The sequence below is a fragment of the Bubalus kerabau genome, chromosome 11 (assembly GCF_029407905.1).
Source record: "Bubalus kerabau isolate K-KA32 ecotype Philippines breed swamp buffalo chromosome 11, PCC_UOA_SB_1v2, whole genome shotgun sequence".
NCBI lineage: Eukaryota > Metazoa > Chordata > Mammalia > Artiodactyla > Bovidae > Bubalus > Bubalus kerabau.
The window spans coordinates 7,331,702-7,345,384 of NC_073634.1; the positions used below are offsets into that span (position 1 = coordinate 7,331,702).

Consider the following 13,683-nt stretch of genomic DNA (forward strand, 5'->3'; position numbering starts at 1 on the left):
CACCCGCGCCCTGCAGCTGCCCTCTCAAAGGCCTGCTGACCCAGGAGATGCTTTACCCCAACGCGGCGCATCCCCGTGCTTCTACCTGGGGCGGTGGGTCCCTCCCCGGGTTTTTTGGCCCGCCATCCTCCCCGGAGATCATCCCAGCGACTACCAGGACTCGGTCCCCTCCTGGGATCCAGATCCCTCAAGGTCTCCATCCTCCGCCCCCTTCTCCTCCCTTCCCACCCCAAATCGACTTGGCCCCTCCCCGGAGGGCGGTGGGAGGCGGGACCGGGCAGGAGGGAGGCGGGACCGGGCAGGAGGGAGGCGGGACCGGGCAGGAGGGAGGCGGGACTCGGCGGGAAGGAGGAGGGGGCGGTTAGCGCCGGCCGGCGTCGCCGTCGGCCCCGCCCTCACGCTCTGTACCTGAGGGGGCTCGTCCTCCACCTCCCCGGCGCCTTCACTCCGCTTCCGTCCCGCGCGCCCCAAGTCCCTGTGCGCACGCGTACCTGGCTCGACCCTCCCTCTCGCGGGGACTACAAGCCGTGCGCGCGCACACACGCACGTAGCGTCGCGTACGTCCGCCTGTCTGCCTTACAGGGCGCCCTGGAAAGGCTTCTTCCTGGTCCATCCGCGCCGCGCAGGCGCAAGCCCACGCAGCGCCTAGACGACCCTCCAGAGCGTCCCGTCTCCTAGTAACCAGCCTCCACCCACTTTTCCAAGATTTTTTCCCTACTTCCTGCGGGTGGCCACTTTAACTGAGTAGAGTGCGCGTGCGCAGAGCTCTATTTTTTTTTTTTTTTCCCCCCTCCCCCTCCTCTGGTTGTCTTCCCTTAGCTCTGGGATACCTGCTGCTTTACTGCCACTTTTGTGTGCTATTTTCCCAGGGATCGGTCGCCATTCTGGACGGATTAGTGAATTCGTTACTCCGCAGAGTTGCTTTTGGGCGCTGGGAGGGTGATGCGCTCTCCAGCGTCGGTCAGGGGCCTCTGTGCGGGGAGCCTCCTTTGGTGAGGTTCTGCTGCTGCAGCCCCGCGAGAGAGAGCCGGCCTGTTGGGGTGAGCGCCCGCAGCCTGCACAGTCTGGGGAGCCCTGACCGCCCAGTACCATCCAGTCTGGGTTGAATCTGGGAATGACAGGGAGAGAAAAGTGACAGTGTAGATTCCTGACCTGTATATCTTCTCCACAAGCCAGGCCGTCTCCAAGGCCCCCCCAAAAAGTGATCACGGTTAACAAACAAAAACTGAAAGGGTAGAGTATCTCACTTGATATTTAATATTGTATCGATTCTTTTCCTATTTAATACAGTTTAAACTTGTCTTCTATTAGGAGCCTTCAATCTTTGAACACTCCTTTAACTTAACCAAGTATAACATTTTTGGCCATCCAACTATGTTAATGTTAATTATTAGCTAAAAGTGAAGAAAGGAGCTTGTTAGTGAAAAAGAATGAAAATTGCATTTTTCTGCCAGCTGGAAAAGAAAAGTTTAGCCTTTTTAGCATTTAATGTTTAACATCTTTGGCTGCAAAGAATATAATCAATCTGATTTCGGTGTTGACCATCTGATGATGTCCATGTGTAGAGTCTTCTCTTGTGTTGTTGGAAGAGGGTGTTTGCTATGACCAGTGCATTCTCTTGGCAAAACTATTAGCTTTTGCCCTGCTTCATTCCGTATTCCAAGGCCAAATTTGCCTGTTACTCCAGGTGTTTCTTGACTTCCTACTTTTGCATTCCAGTCCCCTATAATGAGAAGGACATCTTTTTGGGGTGTTTTAAAAGGTCTTTTAGGTCTTCATAGAACCGTTCAACTTCAGCTTCTTCAGCGTTACTGGTTGGGGCATAGGCTTGGATTACCGCGATATTGAATGGTTTGCCTTGGAAACGAATAGACATCATTCTGTCGTTTTTGAGATTGCATCCAAGTACTGCATTTTGGACTCTCTTGTTGACCATGATGGCTACTCCATTTCTTCTAAGGGATTCCTGCCCACAGTAGTAGATATAATGGTCATCTGAGTTAAATTCACCCATTCCAGTCCATCTTAGTTCACTGATGCCTAGAATATCGACGTTCACTCTTGCCATCTCCTGTTTGACCACTTCCAATTTGCCTTGATTCATGGACCTAACATTCCAGGTTCCTATGCAATATTGCTCTCTACAGCATCAGACCTTGCTTCTATCACCAGTCACATCCACAACTGGGTATTGTTTTTCCTTTGGCTCCATCCCTTCATTCTTTCTGGAATTATTTCTCCACTGATGTCCAGTAGTATATTGGGTACCTACTGACCTGGGGAGTTCCTCTTTCAGTATTCTATCATTTTGCCTTTTCATACTGTTCATGGGGTTCTCAAGGCAAGAATACTGAAGTGGTTTGCCATTCCCTTCTCCAGTGGACCGCATTCTGTCAGACCGCTCCACTATGACCCATCCATCTTGGGTGGCCCCACACGGCATGGCTTAGTTTCATTGAGTTAGACAAGGCTGTGGTCCGTGTGATCAGTTTGCCTAGTTTTCTGTGATTATGGTTTCAGTGTGTCTGCTCTCTGATGCCTTCTCGCAACACCTACCATCTTACTTGGGTTTCTCTTACCTTGGTCATGGGTAGCTCTATACAGTCAGCAGAAACAAGACCGGGAGCTGACTGTGGCTTAGATCATGAATTCCTTATTGCCAAATTTAGACTAAATTGAAGAAAGTAGGGAAAACCACTAGACCATTCAGGTATGATCTAAATCAAATCCCTTATGATTATACAGTGGAAGTGAGAAATAGATTTAAGGGAATAGATCTGCTAGACAGAGTGCCTGATGAGCTATGGACAGAGTTTCATGACATTGTACAGGAGACAGGGATCAAGACCATTCCCAAGAAAAAGAAATGCAAAAAAGCAAAATGGCTGTCTGAGGAGGCCTTACGAATAGCTGAGAAAAGAAGAGAAGTGCAAAAGCAAAGGAGAAAAGGAAAGATATAAGCATCTGAATGCAGAGTTCCAAAGAATAGCAAGGAGAGATAAGAAAGCCTTCCTCAGCGATCAATGCAAGGAAATAGAGGAAAACAACAGAATGGGAAAGACTAGAGATCTCTTCAAGAAAATTAGAGATACCAAGAGAACATTTCAGGCAAAGATGGGCTCGATAAAGGACGGAAATTGTATGGACCTAACAGAAGCAGAAGATATTAAGAGGTGGCAAGAATACACAAAAAAACTGTACAAAAAAGATCTTCACAACCCAAATAATCACGATGGTGTGATCACTCACCTAGAACCAGACATCCCGGAATGTGAAGTCAAGTGGGCCTTAGAAAGCTTCACTACGAACAAAGCTAGTGGAGGTGATGGAATTCCAGTTGAGCTATTTCAAATCCTGAAAGATGATGCTGTCAAAGTGCTGCACTCAATATGCCAGCGAATTTGGAAAACTCAGCAGTGGTCACAGGACTGAAAAAGGTCAGTTTTCATTCCAACCCCAAAGAAAGGCAATGCCAAAGAATGCTCTAACTACCACACAATTGCACTCATCTCGCATGCTAGTAAAGTAATGCTCAAAATTCTCCAAGCCAGGCTTCAGCAATACGTGAACCGTAAACTTCCTGAAGTTCAAGCTGGTTTTAGAAAAGGCAGAGGAACCAGAGATCAAATTGCCAACATCCTCTGGATCATTGAAAAAGCAAGAGAGTTCCAGAAAAACATCTATTTCTGCTTTATTGACTATGCCAAAGCCTTTGACTGTGTGGATCACAATAAACTATGGAAAATTCTGAAAGAGATGGGAATACCAGACCACCTGACCTGCCTCTTGAGAAACCTGTATGCAGGTCAGGAAGCAACAGCTAGAACTGGACAGGGAACAACAGACTGGTTCCAAATAGGAAAAGGAGTACGTCAAGGCTGTATGTTGTCACCCTGCTTATTTAACTTATATGCAAAGTACATCATGAGAAATGCTGGGCTGGAAGAAGCACAAGCTGGAATCAAGATTGCCAGGAGAAATATCAATAACCTCAGATATGCAGATGACACCACCTTTATGCCAGAAAGTGAAGAGGAACTCAAAAGCCTCTTGATGAAAGTGAAAGTGGAGAGTGAAAAAGTTGGCTTAAAGCTCAACATTCAGAAAACTAAGATCATGGCATCTGGTCCCATCACTTCATGGCAAATATATGGGGAAACAATGGAAACAATGCCAGACTTTATCTTTTTGGGCTCCCAAATCACTGCAGATGGTGATTGCAGCCATGAAATTAAAAGACACTTACTCCTTGGAAGGAAAGCTATGACCAACCTAGATAGCATATTCAAAAACAGAGACATTACTTTGCCAACAAAGGTTGTCTAGTCAAGGCTATGGTTTTTCCTGTGGACATGTATGGATGTGAGAGTTGGACTGTGAAGAAAACTGAGCGCTAAAGAATTGATGCTTTTGAACTGTGGTATTGAAGAAGACTCTTGAGAGTCCCTTGGACTGCAAGGAGATCCAACGAATCCATTGTAAAGGAGATCAGTCCTGGGGGTTCATTGGAAGGACTGATGCTGAAGCTGAAACTCCAATACTTTGGCCACCTCATGTGAAGAGTTGACTCATTGGAAAAGACCCTGATGCTGGGAGTGATTGGGGTCAGGAGGAGAAGGGGACAACAGAGGATGACAAGGCTGGATGGCATCACTGATTCAATGGACATGAGTTTGAGTAAACTCCGGAAGTTGGTGATGGACAGGGAGGCCTGGCGTGCTGTGATTCATGGGGTCGCAAAGAGTCGGACATGACTGAGCGACTGAACTGACTGAATATTTAACATGTTCCACTTTTCTTAAATAACCCAAGGGTTCTGAACTCCAATAGTGGCTTTATCTCCCTGTCTTTTCCACAGATGAAATAGATCAACTAGGTTTTTATAGCTGTTCTCTGATGATCTTGATATAGTATTCGCCTGTCCATTTCAAATGTAATATCATATTTGAAGAGACAAACTATTCTTGTTTTTGCCTAGTGAGTACTCATTTTTTCCCCCACAGTGTATTATTGACAGACAAAAGTATCTTTCATGTTAGAACAAATCTCATAAAAGTGCATTTTAATATGTGCCGTATGTTTTTCCCATCTCTGCTTTGATTTTTTATCAGTATTTGTGCCAGTACATTTTCTCATTTTGTTGCATTAAGATATCATAACTTTGTAAGTATAGCTAGACACTAAAAAATTAAATCATGTCCCAGTTGTTTTAGATAAAGGCAGAAGTCCCAGGAGATACATTTTCTGTGAAATATAATTGTACCTAACTGATAAAATAAGTTACAAGAAGCATGAGCTCTCAAAGACCATCCTACAATGTTATTTTAGGGAAAACAAAGTATTCTCATTTTCTCTTAAGATACTAAGGTTATTTTGAATAAAATGTTCTCATGATCTATCTAGCATTAATTGAAAAAAAATAGAGAAAAATGTACAAACCTCAAAACTTTCTGATGATGTTGAAGGCTTGAGGGGTGAAGGTGATTATTATCATAGGAGATAGGAAAGTACCTCCTCCAGGGAAAAAATTAGAAGAGTTTGAGTATTTACATACGCCACCTTTGTCGTTGTTCTTTTAGTCGCTAAGTCGTGTCCTACTCTTTGCGTCCTATGGACTGTAGCCCGCCAGGCTCCTCTGTCTGGGTGTTTTCCCATGCAGGAATACTGGAGTGGGTTGCCATTTCCTCCTCCAGGGGATCTTCCCATCTCAGGGATCAAACCCATGTCTTCTGTATTAACAGGTGGATTCTTTACTGCTGAGCCACCAGGGAAATCCCAATGGGATTGTTTCTACTAACCTATTTTTTCCTCCTAGTTATGAGTCACATCCTTCTGCTTCTTTTCATGCCTGGTAAGTTCATGGGGTCACAAGGAGTCGGACACGACTTAGCAACCAAACAACAACAAGTTTTTATTGAGCTTTCCAGGTGGCTCAGAGTGAAGAATCTGCCTGCCAGTGCAAGAGATGCAGGAGACAAGGGTTACATCCCTGGGTCAGGAAGATCCCCTAAGGGCATGGCAACCCACTCCAGTATTTGTGCCTGGAGAATCCCATGGACAGAGGAGACCGGCAGGCTACAGTCCACCGTCCAAGAATCAGACACAACTTAGCAACTGAGCACACACAAATTTTTATTGGCTGCCAGATGTTGCAGATTTGACATTGTTGGTGCTGAAGATTTTGGTTTTCCTTTAAATATGTGTAGTTTTATTCTGAAATGCAGTGAGTTTACTTGAAAACAATTTAATCCTTTAGAACTGCCCTGTTGAAAATAGTAACCACTAGCTTCGTGTGGCCATTTGAATTTATGTTATTAAAATGAAATAAAATTTAAAATTTAGTCCCTCATTTGTGCTTTGTACATTTCAAATTCTAACATCGAGCTTTCGTTGGGGGGTCAGTAGAATTCTCACATGCCAACATCCACACGTGACTAGTGGCCAGTATACTAGACAACACATAAAGGGTATTTCTATCATTGTAGAAAGTCCTATTGGACAGACCTGCTTTAGAAGCTTGCTTTTAAGCTTTATTAGGTCCAAAGTGGTCTTTATTTAGGGCTAATTTGACTCCATTATTGAGGCAATACCTCAGTGGACACCCCCCTCCTTTTACAACCTTTTTAAGCTCTTTCCTCAATGTTGCACGGTCATCTCTCTTCAGTTGGACATTCATAATAAAAAGTACTGTATCTTTCTTGGAGGCTTTTTTCCTTTACTTTTTTGTGTTATGGTATAATGCACATAACATAACATGTAGCATCCTGGCCATTCTTAGGCGTATCGTTCAGTGAATTAAATACATTCGTAATGCTGTGCTGTCATCACCGCCACTCATCTCCAGAACTCTTTTCCTCTTGTAGAATTGAAACTCTATACCCCTTAAACAACTCCCCATGGCAACCACTATTCTACTTTCTGTATTTTTGATTCGATATCTAGATACCTCACATAAGTGGAGTCAAACAGCATTTGCCTTTTTGTGACTGAATTATTTCATCTAGAATAATGTGCTCAAGATTCATCATGCTTTAGCATATTGCAGAATTTCTTCCTCCTTTTTTAATGCTGAGTAATATATATACACACACCATATCTTGCTTACCCATGATCTATCAATGGACACTTGAGTTGCTTCCACTTTTTAGCTATTTTGAATAATGCTGTGTTGAACATGGGTGTACACATATTTCTTAAAGGCCCAGAAGTTGGTTTGCCAGATCATATGGTAATTCTGTTTTTAATTTTTTGAGGAACTGTCAAACTTTTCCACAGCAGCTGTACCAATTGTACATTCCCACCATTAGTGCATAAAGATTGAAATTTCTCCACATCATCAACAACACTTGTTATTTTCTTTCTTTCTTTTTTTTTTTTTTTTAATAGTAACCTAATGGGTATGAGGCAGTATCTAACTGGTAACTGTGATTTGCATTTCCCTAATTATTAGTGATGGTGAACATCTTTTCATGTTATCATTGGCCATTTTGGCCATTCATCTATCTTTTCTGGAGAAATGTCTATTTTAGTCCTTTGCTCAGTTTTGTGTTGGGTTATTTTGTTGTTGCTGAGTTCTCTATATAGTCTGAGTTTCAGTCTTTTATCATATATATGATTTGCAAATATTTTCTCCCATTGATTTGCCCTTCTACTCTCTTAAGTGTTTTATTAACGCACAACATTTGTAAATTTTCATAAGATCTATTGTTTCAGCATCTTTAATTCTTTTTCAGCAGAATGTTTGGCCTTCAATAATAATTTCTTTAATCCAATAATAATAAATTAAAGTTCTTTGTAACAAGAATGATAGGACTAAGTAGAGAAGTTCTGTAATGTTCTGCCAGGAGATAAAACAGAGCATCTGGTGAATTCCTTAAAAAAAACAAAAAGTCTCAGAGAACCCATACAGCCTGCAAACCTCGCACAAAGAAAACAGAAACACTGAGGAAGGGAAGGAGATTTTACTGTGTATTTTTGGCATCCTCACCATGACATTCCATTACAACAAACATTGCCTGAAGTTAGTTGAAATTCCCATTCTATTCTCTTGTTACAGTTTTTCCCTCAAGCAATCAAGGAAGAAACGTGTCCTCTGCTTTAAGAGGTGCCAGCAATCTAATTTTTATTCAGCTGTCCCAATGGGGTTTTCCCCAAGTAAATCTGCTACTCAAGTTTCTGCTTTGCATATGGATTGAAAAGTGGGTGATCGCTTAATGCAAAGGACAGAGAAAAGCAAATTGGAGCCAGTGACTCAGTTATTTCAAAACACCAAGAAAATAAGATTAGAAAACACAGATCAAGAAGCCTTTACAAGGAGCAAAGACACTGGCACAGGATATCTTTCAGAGAAAGCCTTGGGTCCAGTGATGTGTGTTACAGAAAGTGATGGGATAGAAATGACAGATGTCGAATGAACTTATTTTGTATGTTACTAAAGAAACCAAAAATGGCTTTTGACTAAGAGGGCCTGATGAATGAGAGACTTACCTTATTAGGAAAACCTAACAAAATGAAGGAAGATGATCGCTTATTTTTTACTGTTAATGAATCAATGTAGATTGCATCTTTTGATGATACATAAGGCTATGGTTTTTCCAGTGGTCATGTATGGATGTGAGAGTTGGACTGTGAAGAAGGCTGAGCGCTGAAGAATTGATGCTTTTGAACTGTGGTGTTGGAGAAGACTCTTGAGAGTCCTTTAGACTGCAAGGAAATCCAAGCAGTCCATTTTGAAGGAGACCAGCCCTGGGATTTCTTTGGAAGGAATGATGCTTAAGCTGAAACTCCAGTACTTTGGCCACCTCATGCGAAGAGTTGACTCATTGGAAAAGACTGATGCTGGGAGGGATTGGGGGCAGGAGGAGAAGGGGACGACAGAGGATGAGATGGCTGGATGGCATCACTGACTCGATGGACATGAGTCTCAGTGAACTCCGGGAGTTGGTGATGGACAGGGAGGCTTGGCGTACTGCGATTCATGGGGTTGCAAAGAGTTGGACATGACTGAGCGACTGAACTGAACTGAACTGATTCAAAAAAAGTTGCTTTAGAGAGAAGAAACTTTCCAAAATTCAAATTCAAGATTTCTCTCATATTACACTCTATTCTTGTCAAAAATCAGAGGTTTTGTCTAAGGGTATTTAAATGTCACCAAAACATTTTAATTCTAGTGTATTTCGTAAACAAGTGATCAAAACCCAAAAAACAGTGTCCACTTTGACATCAGTATTTCCCATGATTTCTGGTGTATTGCTTTTATATGTTGGATTTCCAGCTGGAGATTTTGCTTTAGAATACTTTATCTTCCTGCATTTTTGCATTTCTGTTCTGTTAAAAATCACTGGTAGCTAAAGAGGCATTTCACATTTCACATCATCCTTTCAAAACTTTTTTTTTAACCCACACAGAATTCATTTCAGAGTTCACAAAACAGTTTTTCTAAATGTAATAATTTATCTTGCAGATGTTACCTTTTTATGCCACCAATATTTAATATAAGAAAACAGCCTAGTTGTTTAAAAAACTATATATATATATATGTTTATATATAAACATACATAGTATATAAATATATATACTATGTATGTATATATATACATGTATAATACTGCTGTTTCAAACTTTTGTGCATTGGAGAAGGCAATGGCAACCCTCTCCAGCACTCTTGCTTGGAAAATTCCATGGACAGAGGAGCCTGGTAGGCTGCAGTCCATGGGGTCGCTAAGGGACATGGCTGAGGGACTTCACTTTCACTTTTCACTTTCATGCATTGAGAAGGAAATGGTAACCCACTCCAGTATTCTTGCCTGGAGAATCCCAGGGACGGGGGAGCCTGGTGGGCTGCTGTCTATGGGGTCGCACAGAGTTGGCCACGACTGAAGTGACTTGGCAGCAGCAGCAGCTGTTTCAAACTACTAGATGTTTCAGTAAGGATGACAAACATATATATATATGTTTATATATACTTCAGTCGTGTCCGACTCTTAGCAACCCCATGGACTGTAGTGCACCAGGCTCCTCCATCCATGGGATTTTCCAGGCAAGAGTATTGGAGTGGGGTGCCATTGCCTTCTCCATACATATATATACATATACGTAAATATGTATATGTATATACATATATAAATATGTATATGCTGTTTCAAACTTTACACATATACGTACATATATATGTATGTATACACACATATGTATGTGTATATGTATATGTATACATACATACATATATATACATACACACATATGTGTTTATACATATATACATATTTATGTGTATATACATATACATATTTACGTATATGTATATATAAACATATATATATGTTTGTCATCCTTACTGAAACATCTAGTAGTTTGAAACAGCAGTATTGTCCCAAATAATGTTAGCTGAAATTAAAAACCACTTGTGTCTGGACAGATAGTGACCTGTAAATATTTCTACTATGTATGTTTTGAACATTTTCCTGTACTTTAATATTTAATGGTGATCTCTAATGTCCAGTTGAGTAATATCCTTAATATTGATAAAGGAAAAAGGCATACTCAAAAGGAGAAGTAATCTTTTAGGAGGAAAAATATTCTGTTAATCAGAGAAAAACTAAACATGTTTTTGTAGAGTTTAAAAACATTGAAAGGTATGTAAGCCAATAAGATGACACTTTTTATCATTTATAGAACATAATTCTTTGGGAGACAAAAAAATACACAGATCATTCATTTGGTCACCTAACCTGGCATTGTGCTTGGTGCTTGGGATAGAATTGGGAATAAAACAGCAACTGCCTTCTTTGGTGGGATTCCCTGGTGACTCAGATGGTATAGAATCCATCTGCCAATGCAGGAATTGCAGGTTTGATCCCTGGGTCATGAACATCCCCTGGAGGAGGAAATGGCAACCTACTCCAGTATTCTTGCCTGGAGAATTCCATTGACAGAGGAGCCTGATGGGCTACAGTCCATAGGGTTGCAAAGAGTTGGACATGAATGAATGACTGAAACAATAATAACACCTTTGTAATGCTTACTGTCTACCAGTAGAACATCAGACTAATTATATAAGATACAAATTGTGATGTGTCATGAAGAAAAAGTTAAACAGTCAAACCGACAGGAGACATTACATACACTAGATTTTTATTTTTTTAAACTTGATTTTTAACTGTGGGAGCTAGGAAAGATTCTCTGAAGAGGTGACATTTATGGTTTTGGCAAGGACACGACTGTCCAAGTGAGATGATGGCCAAGGGGACAGAGTTTAGGTGAAGTTTGGCAGGACATCATGATGGTCTGAAAGTGGGGCAAAGAAAGGGTTTCTAGTTTAAAAAAAAAATGGCTAGATGCATGAAGGTTCTCTAGGAGAAAGAGTGAGCTGGGGAGCACAGGTTTTGGACATACCAGTTTCCAAGGCAGGCAGTTCTATGTGTATGGAATGAAAAATACCAATTTGAAAGTTGTATACGGAGTGGTGTCTAAAGTTATGGGAATTAATGAGGTTGCTTAGGGTGAATGTAGAGTGTGAGATAAAGCAACTACAACATTCAGAAGCTGGCCAGTGCTGAGGGAGCTCGCAGAGGCGATGGAAGAGTTGACAGGCTGGTGGAAAACCAAGACAGGATAATGTCAAGACTGCCCACCAATCTTTAAGGTGGGGGCAGTCAACTGAAAGGGTAAATGCAGACTGAAAGTTCACTGGATCTAGCAACATGAATTGAGAAGATCATGGGTTGAGAAGATCCCCTAGAGAAGGAAATGGTAACCTACTCCAGTATTCTTGCCTGGGAAATCCCAGGGACAGAGAAGCCTGGTGGGATAGTCTAAAGGTCCCAAAGAGTTGGACATGACTTAGCAACTAAACTACAACAATATAAACAAAGGGCAACACAATTGTGTGGCTATCTTTAATGATAACTAGGAAAACTTCTACTGGGACTAACTTTGCACAGAATCCATTCCCACCTGCATAATCCAAGAAAGACTTACTCAGAGTGACTTCAATCAAAAGGGTAACATAAAGGAGAATCCATTGTGTCTTTTTTTTTTTTTAATTTTACATAATTGTATTAGTTTTGCCAAATATCAAAATGAATCCGCCACAGGTATACATGTGTTCCCCATCCTGAACCCTCCTCCCTCCTCCCTCCCCATACCATCCCTCTGGGTCATCCCAGTGCACTAGCCCCAAGCATCCAGTATCGTGCATCGAACCTGGACTGGCAACTCGTTTCATACATGATATTTTACATGTTTCAAGGCCATTCTCCCAAATCTTCCCACCCTCTCCCTCTCCCACAGAGTCCATAAGACTGTTCTATACATCAGTGTCTCTTTTGCTGTCTCGTACACAGGGTTATTGTTACCATCTTTCTAAATTCCATATATATGCGTTAGTATACTGTATTGGTGTTTTTCTTTCTGGCTTACTTCACTCTGTATAATAGGCTCCAGTTTCATCCACCTCATTAGAACTGATTCAAATGTATTCTTTTTAATGGCTGAGTAATACTCCATTGTGTATATGTACCATAGCTTTCTTATCCATTCATCTGCCGATGGACATCTAGGTTGCTTCCATGTCCTGGCTATTATAAACAGTGCTGCGATGAACATTGGAGTACACGTGTCTCTTTCCCTTCTGGTGTCCTCAGTGTGTATGCCCAGCAGTGGGATTGTGTCTTTATTGTAGCTTTAAATGGAGCCCTGGTTGGGGTATCCGCACCACCTAACTGCGAACTTTGGATGATTCTCACTTCAAAATTCAAGTCTCGATGGTTTCTATTCAAAGGAGAGACTGATTTCTGTCCAAGACTGAAAAAGGACGACAAATTCTTTGGGCTCCTCTCATTAAGAGGAGGGGTCCATTACTCCACCTCTTAACTCTGGGTTGTCTCTGCTGGTGCTTTGGCCAACAGAGAATGTGGCCGACATGCTACATCGAAGGCTATGCCTGAATGGAAGTGCACCAGCAGCCAGCGAGCACCAGCTGCCGGGGGTGTGACTAAGACGTGTGAATAAGCTTGTGGAGCCCTCGGCTCAGCCAACCTGTGCTGAATGCTCATTGAAGCCACCCAAGCAAGCCTTGCCCATATAAATGTTCAGTTCAGTTCAGTTGCTCAGTCGTGTCCGACGCTTTGCAACCCCATGAATCGCAGCACTCCAGGCCTCCCTGTCCATTACCAACTCCCGGAGTTTACTCAAACTCATGTCCATCGAGTCGGTGATGCCATCCAGCCATCTCATCCTCTGTCGTCCCCTTCTCCTTTTGCCCCCAATCCCTCCCAGCATCAGAGTCTTTTCCAATGAGTCAACTCTTCGCATGATAGAAATAATAAATCGTTGCGTTAAGCCACTGGCGTTTGAGGCAGTTTAACGACTGATCTGATCTGACAGTTACCTAGAACTTTGCCTGCTGGGGGAATTTCCCATCTGGCTAAGCCCCACAAGGATGTTCTTGCCAACTGCATTGAGGGATACCCTGAGTGGGGACGTTCATGGCCCTCGGTGTGTTTGTTTTACGGCTATCTCCTTCCTACCTGTTAACATCTCTGTATTGGGAATACCAGCGTTTATTCCTTTAAATGCCATTTGTCTTTTAAAACGGATTTTAGTTTCGTCCCCTTCCAACTGGAGTTGCTTGCCTGCCCTTTGGACTATGAGACGCGTAAAGCTCAGCACAATGCTTGGATA

The 13,683-nt window shown here is 42.1% G+C and overlaps 2 protein-coding genes across 7 annotated transcripts in view; one reads left to right on the top strand and one right to left on the bottom strand.

Moving 5' to 3' along the window:
- The window catches only part of TSGA10 (testis specific 10), a 94,399-nt gene extending 93,858 nt beyond the window's left edge, over window positions 1-541 (bottom strand). For 3 of the 6 annotated variants that reach the window (XM_055539426.1, XM_055539424.1, XM_055539425.1), the window contains exon 1: window positions 86-301. In XM_055539426.1, the coding sequence (XP_055395401.1) occupies window positions 86-142 (57 nt within the window). In that variant the 5' untranslated portion in view covers window positions 143-301. Of the gene's footprint in view, window positions 1-85; window positions 303-408 lie in introns of those variants that run through there. The other 3 variants (XM_055539431.1, XM_055539428.1, XM_055539427.1) reach the window with 3 other exon arrangements.
- Window positions 542-8,138: 7,597 nt separating this feature from the next.
- C11H2orf15 (chromosome 11 C2orf15 homolog) lies at window positions 8,139-8,414 on the top strand. Its single transcript, XM_055539254.1, is given in 1 exon segment — window positions 8,139-8,414. A coding segment is annotated over 1 exon segment (276 nt).
- Window positions 8,415-13,683: the final 5,269 nt, after the last annotated feature.